This window comes from Plasmopara halstedii, assembly GCF_900000015.1.
Source record: "Plasmopara halstedii genome assembly, contig: Scaffold_1561, whole genome shotgun sequence".
NCBI lineage: Eukaryota > Oomycota > Peronosporomycetes > Peronosporales > Peronosporaceae > Plasmopara > Plasmopara halstedii.
Genome location: NW_020188473.1, coordinates 820,092 through 842,086, shown reverse-complemented (window position 1 = coordinate 842,086; position 21,995 = coordinate 820,092). Strand labels below are relative to the sequence as shown.

The following is a 21,995-nucleotide window of genomic DNA, read 5'->3' as shown; positions in this document are numbered from 1 at the left end:
TGATCGCGTCGTCGACCGAAGCCTGTCTGAACGGGATGCCGAGATACTTGACTGTCTCTGTGCGGTCGAGCACATTAACGCCAGGAAGCATGTGGCAGTCTTGGTTCCGATTAAGCATCAACAGTACCGACTCGGACATGTTGAGCTTCGCGCCGGACAGTATACGATCTTCTGTACGTTCTGTGCAGCCAAAAATTCATACACCTTCTTCACGATGCCCACGATAGTAATATTATAGTATGTATCTACTACACTATCCAAATGTTCGTATAGAATATCATTGATCTCATAAATGGATAGACAAAATATACAGAGATATTTGTTTTATCTTTAATACTTTATAAAATTTGGAAGATCGTACCAGGTGGGGATGTAATGCTTTTCAACCCGGCCATTTAGCTCGCCTCATCCTGAATGTCATCACTCGCTTTTGAAATGCTGCGTTGGCTTTCGTTTTTGCGAGCCAAACCTTATATTGTCTAGCAAAATCATCCTTGGCTAACAATGAACATCGTCTTTGAAATTTGTACTCCTTGATAAGATAATCACAATTGCAAAAATATCAACTTTCATCACTTCTGGTAAGGTTTATACATACGTTTATTTTTCTCATATCTCATCAACTATTTCCATCCTCAAGTATTTAACAATTAAATTGTCATACAGCCAATCGCCCAATTTCTCTTTAATCTTATTGGAAGATATTAGTAACAACGAGACACTTCAGTGCAACCTTGGACATGTCGGTTGTTGTGCCTCGAAGTGCATCTAACGATTCACAACAGCAACCAGCAAAGGGCTCAAGCACAACTAAATCACGATCTGTTCTCTTTGTGGTGCTGCAGCTACTTATTTGTGTAGCTTTGGTGGTAAATCTATGTGCAATTTTTACTGAAGTTTCTTTTTTGACACCGGAATTGACGACTGAGAATCGAGTCCAACATTTATTAAAAGCAGCAGAAGAAGCGTCTCCAATTTTCGCAACTGACAATGAAACACTTTTAAGTAATGCCAGTTACTATCCCGAAGAAATATTTGAAGTGGACTGGAGTCGCGAAATTAAAGAAAGCGATCTTTTACATGAAAATGCACTTCATCGAGCGTGTGTGACACATAAACACAGTGTCATTCCATGGCTATTTGGATATAATGGACCTGACAAAGTTGAAGAGCTTAGCGTGATTGTAAATCGCAGTGATCCCATGCTGCTTGAGAAACTTCGAGAATGCCCAGACGTCGATCTTTTTCTACCTCACCACTTGCGCAGTTTTGGTTACTGTGAAGATGCAGCTGCGTATACAAAATGTACGTACAGTGTATAATTTGTGGTGTTTTATTAAGCTAATCATACTTTGTGTTCCAGTTCTAGGGTCACGTATGTTGCCTCGATGGGTGCTAGAAGTTAAGTTTAACGATGTCAAACATAATCGTTCCATCACATACCATGACTTATGTCCACACACGCCTATGCTTTTTTTTAATCACTATTGGGAGGGAGTTCCAGATGCAGATGACTGGCCAGCTACCAAAGCATTATACCTTATGCCTAATATTGAAATGTATGAGCTCAATGAAAGCCATTACTGGCGAGCAAATCTTATTTTGTGCAAGACTGCACTATGTGCAAGATATTTGAGAAAGTGGCTCCGTCAGCAAGGAAATCCTCGAAATACGCGTGTTGTATATACGCGCCATACGACGACAAATTTAGTATTGACAGTCAAGAACGAAAGCCAAAATCACAAGGTGCTAACAAAAAATTTCGCAAACGTGTCTTTCTTACACACGACAGGCAAGAGTATCCAAAAAGGAACGCGACAAGTATTGGATTGCTGGCTTAAACAACCGGATTTTCCACGGCTAGACTTTTACATCGACCAAGAACTGTACAATAGCTCGTTCTATGACTACGATCGGCGCATTAACAAAAGCAGCAACGTTTTATTGCACACGGGTCAATTATCTGCTACCGACTTTGGACATGTGATCTCTCAGGGCCGGTATTTCTTGTGTCCAAGTATAATGGAAGGCTATGGACACTACATTAATCAAGCGAGATCGGCAAATGCTCTTATAATCACGACAAACGCAGCACCGATGAATGAGCTGATTACACCCTCGTCTGGTGCTCTCGTCAACGCAAAAATCATTTCATATGGAGAGCAATTTATGGGTGGAATTTCGAAGCGAAGGTATGCACTTCGAAACATATCGGGACTTGTAGCAAATTTTGGAAGTCACGATGTGTGCGACACTGTCATAAATGTTCTGCACGATACAACTCCAAGTGAGCGCGAACAACGTGCAAAGAAAGCATTACAACAATATTACTTTGACACTGTTTTTTTCGCACACAAGATGCGAGCATTACGCGCTTTTTCACGTGCCATACATCATCCAAGCTTACGTGGAAAACTTCAGAAAGGAATGTCATTCATGAATTAGTCAAAAAATATAAGTAAACCGTCAAATTGTTTGTAATCAAATTTTGATAATATACTCTTTTTTAGAATATTGAGAGTGAAAAGTCGACAAAGTGCTAACCGTTATCATAAGGTGATGAAAAGTCTGAATCATGGACATCATGATGCGTCTTAAGGGTACAGAATTCTTGACGATTGCGAATGCTTTTCGTGAGCGTGAAAAGCGACTTGGTCATGGATTACCACTTGTCGAATTTGTCGAAATTGTATTATCAGGTTTACCACATTTCGACACTTTGGATGAAAAGATTGCAACTGTCAGTGCTTTAATTGATCTGTTTGAAGAAATTGACATTAATGGAGACAGTGTCATGGAATTTAAAGAATTTACTAGCTTTTGTGTTGAAGCCGGTATGACCGCACCACGAACACAAGGAACTACTCTCAAGCATCGCTATCAACGTGATCCCAAATCTACATTTAAGACAACGGCTGGTTCAATTGTTCCAACTTTAAGTTCAATATCTCGTGCTGTCAATTTGCCTAGCACAAAAATTAGTAATTTGAAATGGTCGGCAGATTTTCGCATGTTCCTTGTGATAGAAAACTCAGCGCAATCTGTGAAATTTTTTACGGGCGAAGGCAAATTTGTGACGGATGTAAGCGTCAGATCTTCTGGGTCCAAAGTTACAACATCAGATAGTAGCATTAAGATTGATAAATCGATTTTGAATGGAGTGTTTGGAAAAGATAAGAAATCTGTATTGATGCCACCATCAGCCACACCTCTTGAAACTCTTAGTCTCTCAATCCTGGATGCAGTCTTTATCTATCGCTTCCTGTGGCTCGCTGTGAGTACGACAGATTCCGTGATATCATTTTACAAATTAAATGAATCACGAAGACAATTGTCACCACGCAATACTCCACGTAGCAAAAATTTTGAGCTGCTACAAAACTTGGGGATATTAGCCACTACACCACAAAAAATGCTACGATTTTGCGAATCATCTGCGTTATTACTTGGATCTGGAAACGATTTTATCGTGAATGTTTGGAAAATTGTCGATATCGAAACGAAAATTCTCTTGCGACGTTTATCAGGTCACTTTGATCTGGTCATGGACGCACTGGAAGTTCCGTTGCATGACTTGCTCGTCACTTGCGATCTTCAGCACAGTATTCAATTATGGAATCTCAGTGACGGTCGAAATCGTGGTTCTCTTGTCGCTCATGAACGTGGCATTCGACAACTCTGTTACTCTAAGCAACATGATTTGCTACTTAGTGCCGGCTTTGAATATGATGTGTTAGCATGGGATCTGGCTTCTCGTCAAGTTGCTGTCAAATTATCGGGACATCGTGCACCACTCATTAGTATACAACTCGCACTATTCCAAACTGAACGTGCCATCACAGCAGATTGTCAGGGTGTATTCAAAGTTTGGGACATTTCAAGAGGAAACACAAAGTCAACAGACACCAGCATTTTTCAAGCTATTCAACTCGAATCCTTCCGATTGGGGGTGTCGTCAGTGGCCATGAAACCCGTTGCCTTTGTAAGCATGTATCCATACAGCCGTGATCTCTGGGTTGCAACTTCTGATTCTTGCACGTTGCATCGTCTTCGTAGTGTTCGAGTACAACAGCTTGATGAAGTGCCGCTTCGAGCTTTCTACCACTCGACTGCCAATAAGTTTGTAGTAGTGGCTGGATCAGTTTGTAGCCTATGGGATGGCGAATCGGGATCTTGCAGCAGTGAATTTACGCACGTAGGAATTTTTGAGAGTGATAAAAGCGTTGCGGATGAACAATATCGAAAACGGTTGTCAAAATCGAATTCTGTTGCTTCACTTGTAGAGCCCTCAATTCCAACAGCTTCTCCCATTCATTCAGGTCATAATGAAGCAGATCCAGAGCTAGTAATCTGCGCAAACGATGTTAAATGTCGAAAATTGGTGGTCATGTCGGAACAAGGGGTACTTAGTGTGTTTGATTGTCAAAATTTTGTTCAGCTTCGAAAATGTCAGGAATCGTTTCTACTGCCACCTAGTGTCTCCCACAAGGTCTTAGATGTCGGTCAGATACCAGTAGCAACGTCTGCTCGATCTTGTGCAGTGAAGGGACTGCATTACTGCTCAGAAAATAAACTAATTATTGTAGCAGATGCGGGAAGTAGTGCCATCATTGTGATTGATGACGATTCCAATCAAGCTTTATCGAATGGAATGGTCATCCTACGTCGTCTAAGCAATATACCTGATGGCATTACCGCAAGTGCTTATAGTTTTCACGCGTCGATGGTTGCAACAGTTGGCACAAAATCGGAAGCAATGAAGATTGCGCTTTGGGATTTCGAAACATTGGCATTTATGGGCAATTGCCAATTTGACGACGAACAAGATCATTCAATGGTTGCTAGCAATAGCGAATCGATCTTGTGCATACAACAATTGGAGTTTTGGAACAAGTTCCCAGTTTTATTAGCTAGTGATTCCCTGGGTGGTGTGTATTTTTTCGCGGTTACTCCACTAACACACGCATACACAGGCAAATTGCTCCATGCTTTTCTTAATGTCAATAAAGTCGAGAAAGCACAACTCAACGAGGTTTTTGATAGCAACGTTAACATTAATGATCAAACATTTGAAGCAAACAACGGTATGAAACAAAAGGAAGCGCGATGTTCTCAAAATACTACGGAACCAGTGACTGAGACCAAATTCATTTCATTAGATCTATCGGCATCCGTTGTGACTTGTATGAAAATGGTCTATGACGAAGAAAAGGATAGGTATCTGCTTTTCATGGGTGACGAAAGAGGCTACGTCGGGGTCTGGGACCCCATTTCTATGATACATAGACTCGCGTTGAAAGAAATCTCTAAGAAGAACTGCAAATATCTGCGTCGTGGATACCAGCCGAAGGCAATGTTTCAGCGTAACTGCCTAAAGAATACACCAGGCATGGGCGGAAACGAGTTCAAACAGAGCGAAGAATTTCGACAATCTTTTCGTCAGGGCTCTGCAAGTAGTAAAAGTCGATTGTCGTTGCTTGGAAGTGATGCTGTGATGCGTAGAAATGTCCGTGCATCGAATATGAAGACACAACCTTTGTCTCGTCAGCATAATCGAGGGCTACTCAGTCACAAGACACAACAAGCAAATGCTTCATTGAAATCTCATTTGGATAAAATTGTTGTCACAAATTCAGATGCTGCTGCTAAGTTCTTAATCTGCAAAGATAAAGTGTCTAGTTTTCAGAAAGACCACACATCCGGAGTTGACAAACAGCTAAACACATTCAAGTCAACAAAGTCTTGGCCTGGTAGTTCATGCTACGAAAATTATCCGCGGGATATAATGCTCTTGTGTCGTTGGCAGGCTCACATTGATGCAGTATCTAGTCTAGAAATAAGTCATCATCCGAACATTGCCGTAACATGTGGATTGGATATGCGCGTTTTTGTTTGGAGCTGGGATGGAGCGTGCTTGGGAAAGCTTTTTGACCCAGACAATCAAGGGCCGTGGCCTTGGCGCTTTCAAAAAGACAATGCAACGCGAACGAAGAAGCGTGAGTTGTTTGTGGCGAATTTAATACAACAGATTGAGCGAACTCCAGCAGAAAAGATTAAAGTACGTCGACAAACGTTGTTTGCCGAACACGTGGATCGATGGAGTCTTCACGAGTCCAGTAAGGCAAACTCTATGTTGTTAGAACATGTGATCAGTAAAACTTCAGAGATTAAATTGCTAGAACTAGAAACTCAATCTGGTAACAAGGACCTTCACAATCATTCCAAGTCTCAAGAGGCATTTAATACACAGCTTGCACCAGTGACAACAACAGCTTCTATCACAACTCCTAGGCAGACATTGCGTTTGCATACTTTAGATCAATTAAGCCATCGAAGTCAGTCTCAAACCCGATTGGAAATCGATCAAGTTGCGTTCTTGGGAGTGGAAGATCTCAAAATGGATAAACATTATCTCGAAACTGAACTCTTGATCACATGCCCAACGGCATCTTCACCAATGCGTCGGCCCATTAAAGACGCAGGTGTTCAACAGACTGAAATGGATAATAAACTAGCTCGGGAAGCCGTTGCCACTCGAGCGAAGTTGGCACAAAGAGCACGTGAGATGTATAGTAACATGGAAGATGTTCGTGCTAGCCATCGTAAACACCGCCTAGACAGCGTCAGCCACGATCTAGAAGTGTCTGACTTTCTGAAGCAACATTTTCCACCCTCTGTACTTGCTGCTCGGCCTCAAACAGCCCCAATTCGTAGTCTCAAGACTAGCGCTAGTGCAGGACACGTCGGGATCTATCAACAAAGGGAAAACAAACAACTACAACTACAAATATCAGCGTCTGAAAATAATCTTCCGACGACGGAGGGTGCATTTTTTGTCAACACTTTAGGATCATCAAAATCGACGCTGAATAAGTCTCGACGGAGAAGTTCGCTTGATGAGGTTTATACAGAAGAAGCGCACCGCTATCGTCAGGACAGATCTCTTAGTCGAGAAAAACTTGGAATTACGAAAAGCAATAGCGAAAAGCAGCAAGTAAGACCGCTTTATAAACTACGAGAAATTAATGACATTATCGCCAAAGTTCACGAATACTGCGATGAAGCAACTCAATCCGTAAGACCCCGAACTGCACCTGCTGTATCTCGGGGTGAGTGATACCATTAAGTTACGACCGAGAGACGAGATAAACATCGTATAGACTTGTGATCGTGCAAAGCAATAGCTAAAGTATTGGTAAAATACTATCGTGATTTTGCAGCTAATTAACATCGGAGTTGAGTCGACGTATTCGAGACTTGCATTATTACAAAGAGGAATTACTTTACTTTATTTTAGACATTAAAGAGTATTGTAGATTGACTAGCATTGAGTAATGTACATGTGTGAATGCACAACAAATATTGCGTCCATCATGTTCAAAGATTTCGATATGTACACGGCTTACAAGTATTAGGTAATTGATTGGTCGGACGTGTAAGTCAGCGACGAGTCGAGTAACTTCAAATTTGATACCACACCCGTTACATTGTACGAATGACATTTTTTCAAATTGTATAACATCAATTTAGGCGTGCATGTAGCCGGTAACAGTCTATTTGTAACCATGTGGTAGCACCTGACGCCAGTTGGATGATGCAGAGGGATACAAATAGATATTTCTGGTGAATAGCGATGCTGTAAAGTGCTTGGTGGACATAACATGGTGTGTATCCCTTTGGCTTCGCCGTCTGATATTGTTGGTGGCATTAAAACGATAGCGCCATCAATTAGGCTTTTGAAACCTTTAACAGGTGTTTTGTGTTCTGGCCATAGATGCAGCTCTAAAAATGGAGGATTCAAAAAGTTTTGAGCAACTTCGCATACTTCTTTCTATAAAGCCAAATAGCGTGTCCTTGTCCATAGACAGCAGAATGTACATTCGCGGTACGGATGGTCTCTTGAGGTGGTGAAAATTATGGAGCACAGTGTGAAGATTTCTTGGAAGATTTGTCATTTGTCATATCGCACAGAACTCGTCTCAACAACAACAAGTCAAGGACTAAAAAATACATTGAGCAATAACTTAGAATCTGCAGTACCAACATATTTGACTCACAGGTTGTGGAGAAATATTTCCTGTCAACTCTTCAGTAAGTGTGTACATTTTCACAGACTTGATAGAGTTGCTTATTCCCGCCACTTAAAATACAAATATATTTTTGATGAGTGTGTATTAATCAGCATTTATATCTGCAGCAGTCAGACAGTCTAGTTGATATAGCTTCTGGATTAGGCATAATCATTCAAGATCTGACATTCGAAAAACAACTAAGGGTTAGCATCGCTTTGAAAAGGCCAAAAATTCTGTAGTCGGTTCTCTTAAATGGTCTTTCGCTTGCCACGCGTTAGAGCGCCAATTTTTCGCATACTGAATCGATGTTCAGGACCGCGAAGATTATCGCTTGCCGGTGGTTGGACGGCTTGTTAACTAGGTTAAAGATTTGGGGTTGATTGCGTTGCTGGTAAATGTCTTGTGTAACTTATCATCTCAATTTACTAGCAGCCCAATAGAACCTTATTTCTAACACTATGTCTGATATGATACATGGTCATGCGATTCTTCGCAAGCTTTAAATGCGCCCAATGCAGATGGCGTGTTTGTAAGTATATGCTAACAGAATAGCCCTCTGTCATGGACAACTCGAATATATCTCAAGCAGTAAATCCATTACATCTGTTTTCCTTGAAGGAATTTGGTATGAGAAACCTTGATATGATCCAAAAGAATTTTGCAAACCTCAAACATGCTGACTATTAAAGCCGAGAGCCTCACTGGATGTAACAATAGTGAGAGAATTTTCATTATTTCAGCTCCATGTCCGCTCATCAAGTCTTGTAGCGAGACTTCACGAATCATTTCAAACTCTATTAGCTAATAAAGATTGATACAGTCGGGAATAATGCTGCTCATAAAACAGCCGCTTGGACAGACGCTTCTTTTGCTACGGCAGTCTCATTCTTTATCTTGCCTATACAAAGCAGGAAGAGCATTTGACCGTCGCTCTAGTGAAGAGCACGGTATTGAAGTTCTAAACATGAGTCACCGATTTCCGATTGAAGAGGCGGTATTTCCACCATTGCGATTATCCGAGTCTGCCAAGGACAAATTTAACAACACAGCATCAACGCACCTCACAATGGCGTTGCGTGAATACGATAAGTATCGGTCGTGGCAACTGTCGCGACCGCCAAATCTCCGGTATCAGCTTCATCCGGCTATGTGGAAGCCCATTAAAACATGCGAGCAACTCACTGTCTATCGTAAAGTACTCGTGGATGATTCAATGGCAGCCGTACCTGCCGAAGGATTACGACGACGAGCATACAGTCGATCGCTTGATGCACTGAGATTGGAAAGAGCCATCGACTCCGTCTCATCCACTACAAAAGAATCTGTGACTGGTTTTTCATGGTCAGAGGATCGAACGAGCAGTAGTGAGTGGAACATGCCTACGCTACTTCAAGTGGGAACAATTGAAGGCACATTGGACGACATCATGTACAGCTCCGTCTCATTCGATGCACTTGGGACATTAATTGAGTCGATGTACACTACCGAAGATATTGTGGATGCTGAAACTCTATATGAACTCGAAAGTCCGACTAAAGAAGAGCCGTTTCGGTTTCGTGGAATAAAGTGGGTCGTCAAGTCCACTCCATCCACGGTAAAAGCGTTTTTGTGGCCTCGAGACCTTCTATTTCTCGCAGCTACTGGTACGCTAAATCGACCAGATGGTGAACGAGTGGGATATCATTTGATGCACTCGATCGATCTTGGTAAAGGTTTTGGTCCACTCGATGGAAAGCGGATCGTACGTGGTCGAGTCTCTTCTTGTTATTTCTATCGCCAGAACTCTCCAAACACTGTAGATGTTTACATGAAGACCAACTTTGATCCGAATGGATTAGTGCACGAAAGCGTCGCTTTACTCTCGGCTGCGACGAGCCTCACTCGTTGTATTAAGTCGTCACTATGTGCTCAAAACAAAAAATTATCGTGGCTATTAGCTCATCCAACGACTAACGAGATGGAAGCAGGATCTGCACGACCGAACAATGTCCGAGCAAAAAAGCGCAATGACTGTTCAGTGTGTACGAGATCGATTGGAGCCTTTTCGCGATGCTACTCATGTCGAGTTTGTAACGCACGTGTGTGTTCCACCTGTTGCGTTAAAAAGAAACTAGGATTTCCTGGCCCAGCATACAAGACTGTTGAACAGCGGGTGATCATTGTTTGTACGCACTGTCTCACGTATGTTCGAAAACTGAACGCATCGGAAATCGCCGAGCAAGATGTTAAGGAGCGACAACATTTGAATCAACGAAATGGCTTTGTTCAAGGAGCGCAAGTCTTATCGCGCAACAACCGAAGTAACAGTCGACCTGAAGTCAACAGGCAACGACGTGGCACTATCGCTGAACGTGCTACTAACGAACAGGATTCAAAAGATTCAGACGATGAAAAGGTATTTCTTACGGCTCCTGGTCGGACAAACCGAACACTATATCAGTTTGACTTCGATGACCTGACTGTACAGTCTTCTACATTGAAAAATAACGACGTTTCGGGGGTTGTCCTACTGCCTTTAGCCCCGGAACCAAGCCAAACTCGCACAAAAGCTATGAAGTCGCGGAGTAACAGCCAACAGATGGGATCAATTACAAGCAAGAGCAAGCCTGATGTGTTAAGCATGAAAGTCAACAAAAAGGAATCAACCGACTGTTTCGTGAAAGATTCTGTGGAAATGTCGATGCAGCAAGATGTGCCAGTGCTCGATAATGCACTTCCTACAGCTGAAGTGCAGTATGCTTGGGGAGAGGTTGTGCCGTCTCCAACTAATAATAATTTATCTGAGACTTTAACACCGCCAATAAAGAAAATGGAGAATATGTGGTCGAGTGGTGAAGAACAAAGTGCAACGCCATCCATTTTGCAGCCAACGTCGATTCCTCGTATTCACGCTGGAGCCTCGGCTCAAGAAGTGCTTGCACAATTCGCGGAACTTTGTAACGCTGCTGAAAATGTGTTGCAAGCCGCACGAAAACACACAATCACGGTTTTAGATCCAACAATGCTCACGTGTCAACAGAATACGAGATTTGATATGAGTGCCGTCGATTGACATTTTATCTTAAAAACAGCAAGTTAACTCTGAGAAGCACTACATTCTAGAGTTTTTTTAATAAAAGCGGGTTTCTTATTACAATCTGCGCATTTTTCATACTTTGCTCCCAGAAGAAGAACACATTTCAAAGCGAGACAATGTCGTAATAATTGACAGGTAATGAATGCTTACCGTTTCAAAAATTTCAGTGGGGTACGAACGGGGTTGTAAGTGGATAGAAATCATTCGAGCGATTGGATTTGTTGATGTCACAATTTTCAAAATTTTCACTTGATCATTTCATTAAGTTGCCTAGAAATTTGAATGTCCTAAAGCGTGTGGTGTTGCTGGAGGGTAACGCTTTGACGTAATGCGATTGAGTGCGTAACGCTTCAGCACTCACAAATGAAGTGCGTAATTCGTTGCAACTTTAAGACCATCTTCCCATACAAGCCGTATATGAAGCCAAGTTTGTATCAATAATGACCTGACCTACCGGTCGATGCCAATTATACAGTGTAAACAATCTTTTTGTAAACACGCTTTCATAAGTCTGCTATTAGTTGTCCGTTCCTAGAGGTGTTGACGCGACACGGTCGCTATGTTAGGAGCAAACAAGTCACTAGACATCAAAAACTCCAATATTTTCATCCGGAAACATAAAACTTTGATAATTTGATATACCTCTTTATATACATAAACAAGTCTAGTTCCCATGTCATTTGCAATGTCCTCATCGCCGCATAAGCGTCCCATAAGTGCGAGACTAAAGCGCTGCAACTCGTTGCGCATTCTACTTGGCATACTTGTGATACTCATGCTAGTTGTGCTCTTCATGGAGATATCGTTTGTCTCATCCGATATCGAGCTCGAGAAGTACCGGGAAATTAGTCGCGCAATTGCTCTTGCTGCTGAGACCTCTATAAATAGCTCGTTTACAATTGCAGATAAATTCTATCCGGATGAAATATTATCCATCGACTGGAGTAAGCATATCAAGAAAAGTGATATCGTGCACCAAGCGGCATTGTATCAAGCCTGTTTGCGACACAAGACGAGTGTCATCTTACCCTCATATGGGCGATCCGAAAAGAACGAAACTTGGAATCTTATGCAACTTGTCAATCAGACCGACCCGGAACGGTTCCAGAAACTGCAGCAATGTCCTGATATCGACATTTTTGTGCCCGAAGGACTACGAAATTTTGGCTATTGCGAGGACGCCGCGGCTTATGCGAAATGTAAGTAATTGGAAAATTATTGAAATTCTTTTCAATTAATCCACCTATTTGAAGTTCTTGAGGCAAGAATGCTACCATACTGGGCGCTGGACCCCAACAAATCAAGCAGCGAATCTACTTACCATGATTCATGTCAGAACACGCCCGTTATTTTCTTCAACCACTATTCAGAAGGTTTGCTTGACCTTCCGAATTGGCCTGCAAATAAGCCAGTCTACTTGATGCCGAATATTGAAATGTTCGAACTGGAAAGTGAGCATTATTGGAGAGCAGATGTAATTCTGTGCAAGACAGCATTGTGTTATAGGTATTTGAACAAATGGTATGAACAGGCTGGGAATCCGCGAGGAACGAGAGTTTTATACACGCGCCACACGACGTCGAATTTGGCGATGGTATACAAAAGCCAATTGAATTCGAGCGCAACGGGGATAAGTCTGAATAAAGACTTTGCAAATGTAAAGTTTTTGCATACAGTGGGCAGCAGTACTAGTAAAGGAACGATGCAAGTTTTGGGTTGCTGGTTGAATCGGCCCGAATTACCACGACTGGATTTGTACATCTCTCAAAGTATCTACGACGATTACAAAAAGCGGAAATTTGTTAGGCTGATTAGAAAGAGAAGAAATATCCATCTTCATACCGGTGTAATGGAACCCGCCGCATTCGGACAGCTTATTGCGAATTCGGCTTACTTTATGTGTCCGAGTCAGCATGAAGGATATGGACATTATATTAATCAGGCGCGATCTTCGCGTGCTCTGATCATTACCACGGATGTTGCACCCATGAACGAGTTGATTACGCCTACCTCCGGTATACTGATTCCCGTAAAAAAAGTGGCGCTTGATGATCAATTTTTAGGTGGCATATCCATGAAAAAGCACGCTTTGAGAGGCGTCCAGGGTTTCTATGCTGACTTTCACGCCGCCACTTTGTGCAGCGCCGTGAGCAGACTACTAAACACAACAATCGAAGAGCGCATGAAACGCGCTGACAAGGCTCTGCAGCAGTATTACTTTGACACGGTCTTTTTTGCTCACAGCATGCAAAGTCTTCGGGCGATTGCGCGCTATTACAAACTCCACAATCATTTGCGGTACGATGACTTAAACGGCATATGATGATCAGCGCAAAAAGGTTTAGTTGTATATGAGTGAAGAGGAGAAACAGAAGTTATTGGTCGTTAGTGAAGAGCCGATATCATCTGACATTTTTGACAGGTAAAAGGAATGATACATCTGGGTGTCTTTGATTTATAATGGATAGGAAAGATGTTTGATCTGATCGCTGCTTACGATATTCGAAAGCAGTGTCACGATAACAATCCATTACGTATGCATGTATATATCACATGCATTGCATTGCACTGAGGTCACATGAAATTATGACCTATCAAATTAGAACTCGGCAATTCAACCCCCACAATTGCTACCAATGCGATCGCCGATGCGTTTGTATGGCGCTTCTTATAGCAACCCATAAGGATAGTAGTTTATTATCATGACAGCCATCTTATGGACACATCATCTCAGCATCTCTCAAAGCATTCGATTGTGCAGAAAATACGTTAGATTTGAGACCCAAATTACCATTTGTAGTAAAATTTACAGCTTTATAACGTTGCATTTGTTCCAACCTGGATTTTAGTGGCAGACGATCCAGATGTCATATATGAAGATTCGGCGCTGGGACTAGGCAAAACATCTACTTTATGCCGCCTGACCAGGATTGTAATAAAGTTAACATCTTGCAGTTTGTGCCATCCGATCAACAATCTGAACCCCAATTGAAGTACGGATAGATTATTGTGTGACATTCCGTAGTAAAGTTTCGTTGATAGTCAAGCTGTATTTACTTTCTTCACTCCATCGTCTGATTTAAGAAGGATATTACATAACAAAGGAGTTGTCGCTGCCGCAATTTAAAATAGAGAGGCATCATCTAGAAAAAATTCAACCGCCGCCTCTCGTAATCTTGTCCATCATTTTTACATCAGTCATTTACTGGCACAAGAAACGACTACTCAAACTCGTTTTAACGAGAGCGCAAGACTTAGGCCATGGATGAGAAAAGAGAGACCTCACTTCCACTACCAAAGCTAGCAAATGATCCGGCATTTGTGGGTTCGAGCCCTAGCAACGATGGATACGTAACTGTGCTGACACCCGACAATAAAGCGCTGGCGCCTGGTATGGACGGCCCCGATTTTGATCCGAGCGGCTTGCGCATGAATGTTTGGACCGTAGATTTGTTTGACGGTGATTTGCGCACTGCCTACTACTGGTGGGTCTGCTGCTGTCCTTGCGTGCCGTTAGCACAGCTCGAGACTCGCTTGGGACTTAACTCGTTTATTGTTGGGCTATTGATTGATCTCATTGCTTTTACTGGCCGCTTTGCATTGATTATAACCGCCGTGATCACTATATGCTACGGTTATGTTGTTATCTCCGTTGTGTGTCTGGGGTTGTGGGCCCTTAGCTTGAATTGGGTCGGTCATCGCGTTGCCCGAGTGCGTGTGCAGACCCGCGAGCGCTTGGATATTGCTGGCACCTTTCAGCAGGATTTCACAACGGGGCGCATTTTTAGCGCTAGCGCCATTCGTCAAATGGCTGTACAGCTTAAGTGTGATCAGCTGCACTTAGGCGCTCCAGCTACGCTTCAGGCATACCAAGTGTAGGTGTCAGTGGAAACGAGAATGTATGTGCTGCAAATCAAATGAAATTTTTTCAGAATAATTGATTTTTCGTACAATTTTCACGGTGTACACACTGCAATTAAGCGAATTGCTATCAGAATTATATTCTGAAATTAAGATTCTTGAAGCTTAGTGATTATCAAAACATTCGGTACTAATGTCAGATGTGGTTGAAGTAGCCGAGGACTAAATGTGTAAGATGTTATGATAAAAAACGCTGTTCATTTCTTCTATAATACACAACAGTCTACTGGCCAACCTGTCATCATTGCTTTTAAAAGACAAAGCTGTTTAGCGTATGTGACGTCTGATAATATTGTACGACAAGATGGATAGGAGCATTTCAAATGTGCTTAATAGTTCCGAGAGCAAAAACTCTACAGCTTTTCGCAAAGTCGTACCCACATCGTTAAGGCTCAAAACCTTATCTGCCACGTTTCTCGTGATCTAGTATTACGTTTTTATCTCTTCGGACTTATTTCCAAGAGCAATCATCGAAGTGTTTAATTCTATTATAAAGAAAATCGATTTCTGTGTAAGATCAAATTTAATCTAATGAAGTCTGACATTAGACCAAAACTAAACTTTTCACATACCAAAGAAGCTCTGTGTGACGAAATAATGTTTTGATAGTGGGTAAGGCTAATGGTCGTATCTCAGTGCAAAAGAGCTCCAGCTGCAACTAATACATTCAAGAACTCTTCACAGGTACTATTCGCTGCTTTGAAGTATGCCTCGAGATTTCCAATTTCATATCTCACATTGAATAATGCCCAAAACTCGTTGAAGCAGAAACCCCATTATGTCTTCTACAAAGTAGAATTTGATAGCTAGGAACAGAAAAACTTCATGTGCTTCAGGGTTGCCCTACAGTTAATGTGACTTAAGATTTAAGACCCCACAAAAGTGTGACAATGTTTGGGTCGTCAACGCTACAGGCAGCATCATCAATGACTGTGTCACTGTCGCCCTCGTCAACGACAGCATCATCAGCGACGTGACTTTCCCGAAAGACACTGCATGACAGGCCTGGTAGTCATTTGCAGGCATATAGAATCTGATAAGGCACTAGAGTGGGTTTCGAATATTCAAGAGCAAGGCTTCTATTATTGCCGACCAATGGTGTTAATTCCGGGACAATGCTGGTAGTTTAAAGAAAAGTCATCAATAGTTTAACTTGATTTTTGCCGCTTCTCGCTCGAGACTAATTTTTGCTCGGTTTACGTTACGTTCGCCAGAGGGTATGCCGTAGCAAATATTGGAAGAAATCATGTGGGAGGCTCGCCACGAGATTCAGATCATACAATTCATACGAATCGATTATGGTATCTAGAACAAGTTTTATATCGCGACACATGTTAAGGAAATACGCAGATTCTGTCAGCATGATTCGGCTGAGTGCGAACGCTAATCATTGGAGACGTAAGTAGATCGAGCCCGTGCAAAATATAATTTGAAGTGATACAGTAGATGATATTTTTTCTTGTGGCTGCCAAGCCGTTGCTTACTTGTCCTACAATCTCACAAGATATTTCTTGCGCGTTACTGTGGGTCATGTCATTCTCTTACGGTAAAGTTTCGGTGGTGCAGCTGGTGTGGGACCTGTTTAAGTGGAATACTCCATCGGGCATCATAACTTGCTGTAAGTACCTCCAATTTAATGAATCCGACGATAACGCTGGCGCTTGGCGTGGTGAAGGAATCCGGGTCGAAGATTTTAATGCGCGTAGCAACTTGGTAATAGATATTGCCTATTGTATATTTGTTTGCAAACGTTTCCGGTGAATTACCTTGCGTTAAAGTTGAATTCGATTACGCAGGTGGCTGGTTGTACTTAGAGAAGAAGAGAAGAGGAACCGAGCTTTGTGCGCCTTCCAGACATGGCGTATTACAGCTGTAGTCTTATAAGTACACACGTTGAACTCTTGGCAGTCGTTTCATATGTCCTCTCAATCAATATGCAGTTTGCACACGATTTCAGGATAGATGCAACAATATAAGTCGCGCGGTCGAGTATAGGCAGAATGGCGGCGCAGTCATACTGAAAGGTATATAGCTCAAGCGTCAAACGAGGTATGAGCAGAGATTGAGGTATAGTAAGGCGATCAAGCTGGATCAAACGTTGCCGACTGTAGTTGTGACTTAACGTGGTGAAAAAGAAATTCTCAACGGAGCTGCCGTGCACTTTGCCCCGACGAAGCTTTGATTCGAAAGGTCTCCGTTAAAAAACAAACATTGGCTGGTTTTTTGGCTCACACAAGAAGCTAAACCGGGCCTTCTAAGGTAGCTGATACCGTTACGCCACTCTGCTATCTTAACAAGTCATGCATTTAGAATTAAACTACTGAAGTTAAAGTAAACAAACTCGTAATAATATCTTATAAAAAGGATTTTTATTTTGGTAAGAAATCCTCCTTGTCGATGTAAAACCACTGCCATAAATACCAAGACCCGCTTACATATGCAACTACGATGTAAATCTCGTACAACTGTTCCGTATTGTTCATAATGCAGTTGTATATAATGTGTAAGGTTTAGGCACAAGACGACAGTACGTGCACATTATCGGCCTCTCTAAAATCTCGCTGAGATTCCAAAACTTGCGTCCATGATCTCTCCCAAATTAGGTAGTGGACCATACTAGGGCTTACATTTAAATTTCTTTTTCAAGACACAATGCAAAAGTGGCCGCTCCTCGAGCAACTACTGAGCCTATAGTTCTGCCTCACTCTGTTATCTTACCGGCCGTCTTTTCTGAGTATACTTGCAACGAGAATCCACTCCTGTGCAACAAGCCTGATCGCTTTACAAGCTCTGCTTGAAGCCCGGTCTTCGCAATTGACGGGCTGATAGGAGTTTTCGGTGTGAATTTCGAGGTTTTTCCAGTAAGAGAAGTCCGCCCTCAATTGGCAATACACAAAATGCAAGCTCCCAAGGATGAGACACCACTTGTGCTTAGCCTCCCTATTTCATAAGTCTCGGACTGAGTGACGATTTCAATAGGAGTAAGTGCTTCGGTACCCCACCGTAGATCTTACAACGCTGTCCAGCTCGTTACTGCCAGGCTAGTAGCCTCCTGTAATCACAAGAGTCACATCGACTCGTACCCAAATCACTCCATGGCCATGATTTACCAATTCAAAAGCCACTACACACGATTGTGTGGATCACCTTCATACGTATGCGTGAAGGTCCTCTGCCCGTTTGTAAAGTGAAATAAGCGCGAGGAATTTCTCCGCAAGCTCTTTTTCAGCAGGTCATAACGAACCAGGAGTACTACCTTCATTTTGAGCAGCAGCGAGAGAGGATGCCTGTGCCCTCCTGGAGGAATACACCATGGGTACTAGCAGCTACAAAAAACTCGCCGTGGTTTGCGAATATGGTGAGAAAAACACGCCGCTTTACTGAACATAAGGTATCTTAAGGTAGCTTCGGTGGAGCAGATGGCCGCCTAGCGCGTCGTCTCGAGTTTAACATTGAAAGTCATAAAGCACGACGCGGATGGCGAGGTGAAACACATTACCTCAAGTTCCAGCTGATTACAGCTCATCTCTTCTTCATGAGACAGCTGTGAAAACTACCGACAAGGGAATAAAATCAACATTAAGTCTTCACCCATTGGTGAGAAGGGAGCTGCTCGGAAGACCATGCCGGTAATATATGTGAGATGGAGGCCACGGGTGCGCCAGATTGTAAGTGGTTACAGCACAAGGACATCTTGCCAGAGTGGAGCTTTAAACTCTCATGAGGTTTAAAGACGAAAATAAACCTTTTCGATCGCCAACGACCCTGGTGTACCTTCAAGCCCGCCAACCTTCTATATGTAAGTGGGCTACTTCTCGCTTCTTCGATCGAGACTGACCCTTTTGAGATTGACCTCGATTACAGCGGCACGTTGAGAGTCAAGGCGTGCATTCGAAACTGAGATGATCGAGACCTTGTATACGATCTTAAAGCTTCATTATTGCACTGCCTGGCTTGAGACACCTCAGCAATTCAGAGCAGTATCGTTGCTTCAGAGCAGATATAGCTCAGCAACATGGAATAGCAGAGACGTTAATCCGTCTGCAACAGAGCCGAACTAACTCGTTACAGCAGAATGGCTTCACCTTACCCACATATAAAACTAGATGCGCCTACACTCTTTATCGTATAATTCTGTTCCTTTTTCGCTACGACCGTGGATAGTCCGATGTAGTGTGACCACGTAAAAAAATGTTTATCGCATACGCGCATGTGTTGGTAGGTAATCTGATCTAATCACATCTGTTCCTTCACAACTGGTTTTTGTGTATTCCGCATATCAATGAATATAAGGTGTTGCTTTGTATGCCTTGGTTTTCAGTCATAGCGTCGTACATCCCGGGCATCGCGCTCAATTTGATTGAAATATAATCAGTTTTTCAACGAAATGTAGTTGGAATGATGGTATCAGCAAGTCGGATTTAATCACAAGTTTCTACCGCAATAAGACTGGGGTCGCTTCGTGGCGTTGTCAAAGACACAAGGATGTTCATTCAACCGCTCATGATATATGGAAGTAGTGGCATCACTGCTTTATTTAGCGCAACATCAATGCATTGAACAACTCTCATCAGTGCCGCGCAAATATCTTCATAAAATTACTTACGCGTTCGGTCTGACCAAGCGTGCAGATGGTCCACGGTTGACATATCCGATCTGGTACCGATCACCTTGAATCTTGTTTGCCAAAACTTCGCTGTAAAGCGCAGATCTCTATTCGACATAATTGCTATCGGCAAACCATGTTGGTGAATTACTTCGTCAACGAACCGCTGATGGTACCTTACCGGTCACACTTTCACTTACAGCATGCGAGATGAGTCGTCTTACTCAGAGGGTCCGCAAATACCACATACCGATAGATCAAATGGGTTTTGAAGACTGAGAAAAGCTCCGTACCAATGGACTGCAATCACTCCGTCAGAATCGGCAGGCGAACCTCAGGTACCGTCGTATGCGATGAGGGGTTTTTTATCGACACGTTTAACACCTGCGCACGTTGTGCTTAGACACTCAAAGATGTTTTGAGCCGCAAATACATAGCGCTCGGCGAGCAGTATGCCTTTACTCTTTCAATGGGGTATCATGTGGCTTGTGTAGTAAGCATTCTGTACTTGAGGGGCTAGGCTTATCGTGATACATCATGTCATGTAGGCGAGTGCTGTAATTCAATAATCTCTGAGATAAGGTTTAGCAGTTTTGCGTGCAACAGCGCGTTGTGATGCAGCATTTTTTTCTGAGTAAACAGATTCGGAGTAGTTACTGGAGCGTGCAAATTTGAGACAATAGCTTGTTGTATTGCATTGTGTAGTTACTGACTGAGTAAGTACAATTGGAATTATTAATTCGAGCGTGTAAACTTTCGTTTAAATAAAGCGTTGCTTCGATGGAGCGACATCTGTGCTCTCAATTCTCTTGCTATCTAGTGCTTCCAGAAAAGCAACGCACATTGAATTTGATCCGTTCGCTGCAAGTGATGCTTCGTCAATTGGCGACGTTACTATTGTGACATGCAAAATGTCATAGACTGGGCAACGCAAAAGCACATCCACCTTTACGTTAAGACGACCTGGCTTATACCATTGGCTTTCAGATAAAAATGATACTCATCTTTCTACTCTCTATGAGTGATGCGGTGATGATGCCGCTCTGAATAATGATGCATGATCTGTATCAGTCATTGAAGGTTCCTGAGCCAAGCAGTTGCAATTTGAACGTACGAGATATTACTGATCGCATGTAGCGCCGTGTCAGGAAAATCCTTTTTTTTATTTCTCGTCATACTCAAGCGCAATTTTGCGCTCATGCTCATTTGACATCTTGTCAGGTAAAGCGAGTCCATCGCAAATGTAAAGCATTAAAACGACTAGAAATTGCCGGTTTAGGTTCGGAAGATCTAGCATTGGGCAAGTATTAGAATTTACTCACAACCCCAAGGACACCATTTCTGCTCCAACTCAACACCATTCTACATGTCTGTAAGAAGACTTCTGACGTTTCTACATGTGGGCATATTAGGCTCCGTGTTTGTACCCGTAGTTGGCCAAGCCAATCCAATTCCTAACGTCTTCTGCGACGAACGGTACGGTATTTAATCTTAAAAGCTATTTTCTGAAAAGCTTTGGACGCTCGACCTTCTGAAGTTTTTCGGAACAAAGATATTGGCCAATCCACGGCGGCCTTAGTCTTCGCGAGACCTCCTCTTTCTCATTGAAGAAGCTCAAAAAAGGATTTGGTGGCACCGAAGACGCACTTGTTTAAAAGTGTACTGCTAATTCCGCCCTCCCGACTGAATAGCTCATCACGCAGGGCAGAGGAGCTTAAAAGTAAGTGGCGATAAAACGTACTCACTCGTGAATGTAGTGACTGGGGTGGTCTTAAGGTTGTAAATATATTATTATTATAGAACTGCAATAGTTAAAATTGGGGGTATGAAAGTACTTTCAAATTGGTGGGGTTAATGGCTGTACGTGGAGGGAAGGCGAGCTCTGTCTCCATTGAGGAAAAATCTTTTCTTCAGGATACTTGCAGAGCGCAGAGTGCGAAGAGCGAACATTGATCTTTAGACATTTTGCAGGTTCTTTCTAACCTTGAGCGGTTGGTTATATGTCTTTTAAACCCGCGTCATTAATCTACTGGCGACGCAGCTGTGCAGACCACATCGCAGTTATACACAGACCTAATTCGTCGATTTATCCGTCCAAGTCGTGGAGAGCATGGGAGGTCGGATGTGGAACACCACATCGACCACCCGGGAGTGTTCCTCAAACGTATGCGCTTAAGTTTTATGTTTGCCAATTATTGTGGTAAGACTCCTCTTGTTATCAGGGTACGACCATTTTACTCATGACTTACGGTCGCTCTTTAACTCCACTGTCTCGTCAGCGATACACTTCAGGTGCCACGACGTACTGTAAGCATTTTAT

At 42.6% G+C, this 21,995-nt stretch overlaps 6 protein-coding genes across 6 annotated transcripts; 5 read left to right on the top strand and 1 right to left on the bottom strand.

Annotated features, from left to right (window-relative positions):
* Positions 1-740: 740 nt before the first annotated feature.
* On the top strand, positions 741-2,445 carry PHALS_01585 (uncharacterized protein; the record flags this gene model as incomplete). The annotated part of the gene is made up of 2 exons (XM_024716005.1): positions 741-1,305; positions 1,364-2,445. The coding sequence occupies 2 exons, from the start codon at positions 741-743 to the stop codon at positions 2,443-2,445; spliced, it is 1,647 nt and encodes a 548-aa protein (XP_024581646.1).
* Positions 2,446-2,575: 130 nt separating this feature from the next.
* Positions 2,576-7,786, top strand: PHALS_01584 (Pleiotropic regulator 1; the record flags this gene model as incomplete). The annotated part of the gene is made up of 3 exons (XM_024716004.1): positions 2,576-7,075; positions 7,632-7,664; positions 7,775-7,786. 3 exons carry the CDS (start codon positions 2,576-2,578, stop codon positions 7,784-7,786), a joined length of 4,545 nt encoding a protein of 1,514 aa, XP_024581645.1.
* A 1-nt stretch (position 7,787) lies between these two features.
* On the bottom strand, positions 7,788-8,882 carry PHALS_14798 (uncharacterized protein). Its single transcript, XM_036407073.1, has one exon. The coding sequence runs from the start codon at positions 8,856-8,858 to the stop codon at positions 8,670-8,672; it is 189 nt and encodes a 62-aa protein (XP_036263334.1). The 5' UTR covers positions 8,859-8,882; the 3' UTR covers positions 7,788-8,669.
* Positions 8,883-8,901: 19 nt separating this feature from the next.
* PHALS_01583 (Zinc finger, RING/FYVE/PHD-type) lies at positions 8,902-11,124 on the top strand (the record flags this gene model as incomplete). Its single annotated transcript, XM_024716000.1, has 1 exon — positions 8,902-11,124. The coding sequence occupies one exon, from the start codon at positions 8,902-8,904 to the stop codon at positions 11,122-11,124; it is 2,223 nt and encodes a 740-aa protein (XP_024581643.1).
* Positions 11,125-11,821: 697 nt separating this feature from the next.
* On the top strand, positions 11,822-12,792 carry PHALS_01582 (uncharacterized protein; the record flags this gene model as incomplete). The annotated part of the gene is made up of 3 exons (XM_024715999.1): positions 11,822-12,347; positions 12,402-12,599; positions 12,680-12,792. The coding sequence occupies 3 exons, from the start codon at positions 11,822-11,824 to the stop codon at positions 12,790-12,792; spliced, it is 837 nt and encodes a 278-aa protein (XP_024581642.1).
* Positions 12,793-14,409: 1,617 nt separating this feature from the next.
* PHALS_01581 (Uncharacterised protein family Cys-rich) lies at positions 14,410-15,027 on the top strand (the record flags this gene model as incomplete). Its single annotated transcript, XM_024715998.1, has 1 exon — positions 14,410-15,027. One exon carries the CDS (start codon positions 14,410-14,412, stop codon positions 15,025-15,027), a length of 618 nt encoding a protein of 205 aa, XP_024581641.1.
* Positions 15,028-21,995: the final 6,968 nt, after the last annotated feature.

Excerpts from the sequence above, each read along its gene's own strand:
- PHALS_14798 (XM_036407073.1), bottom strand. The coding sequence starts at position 8,858 with ATGATTCGTGAAGTCTCGCTACAAGACTTGATGAGCGGACATGGAGCT.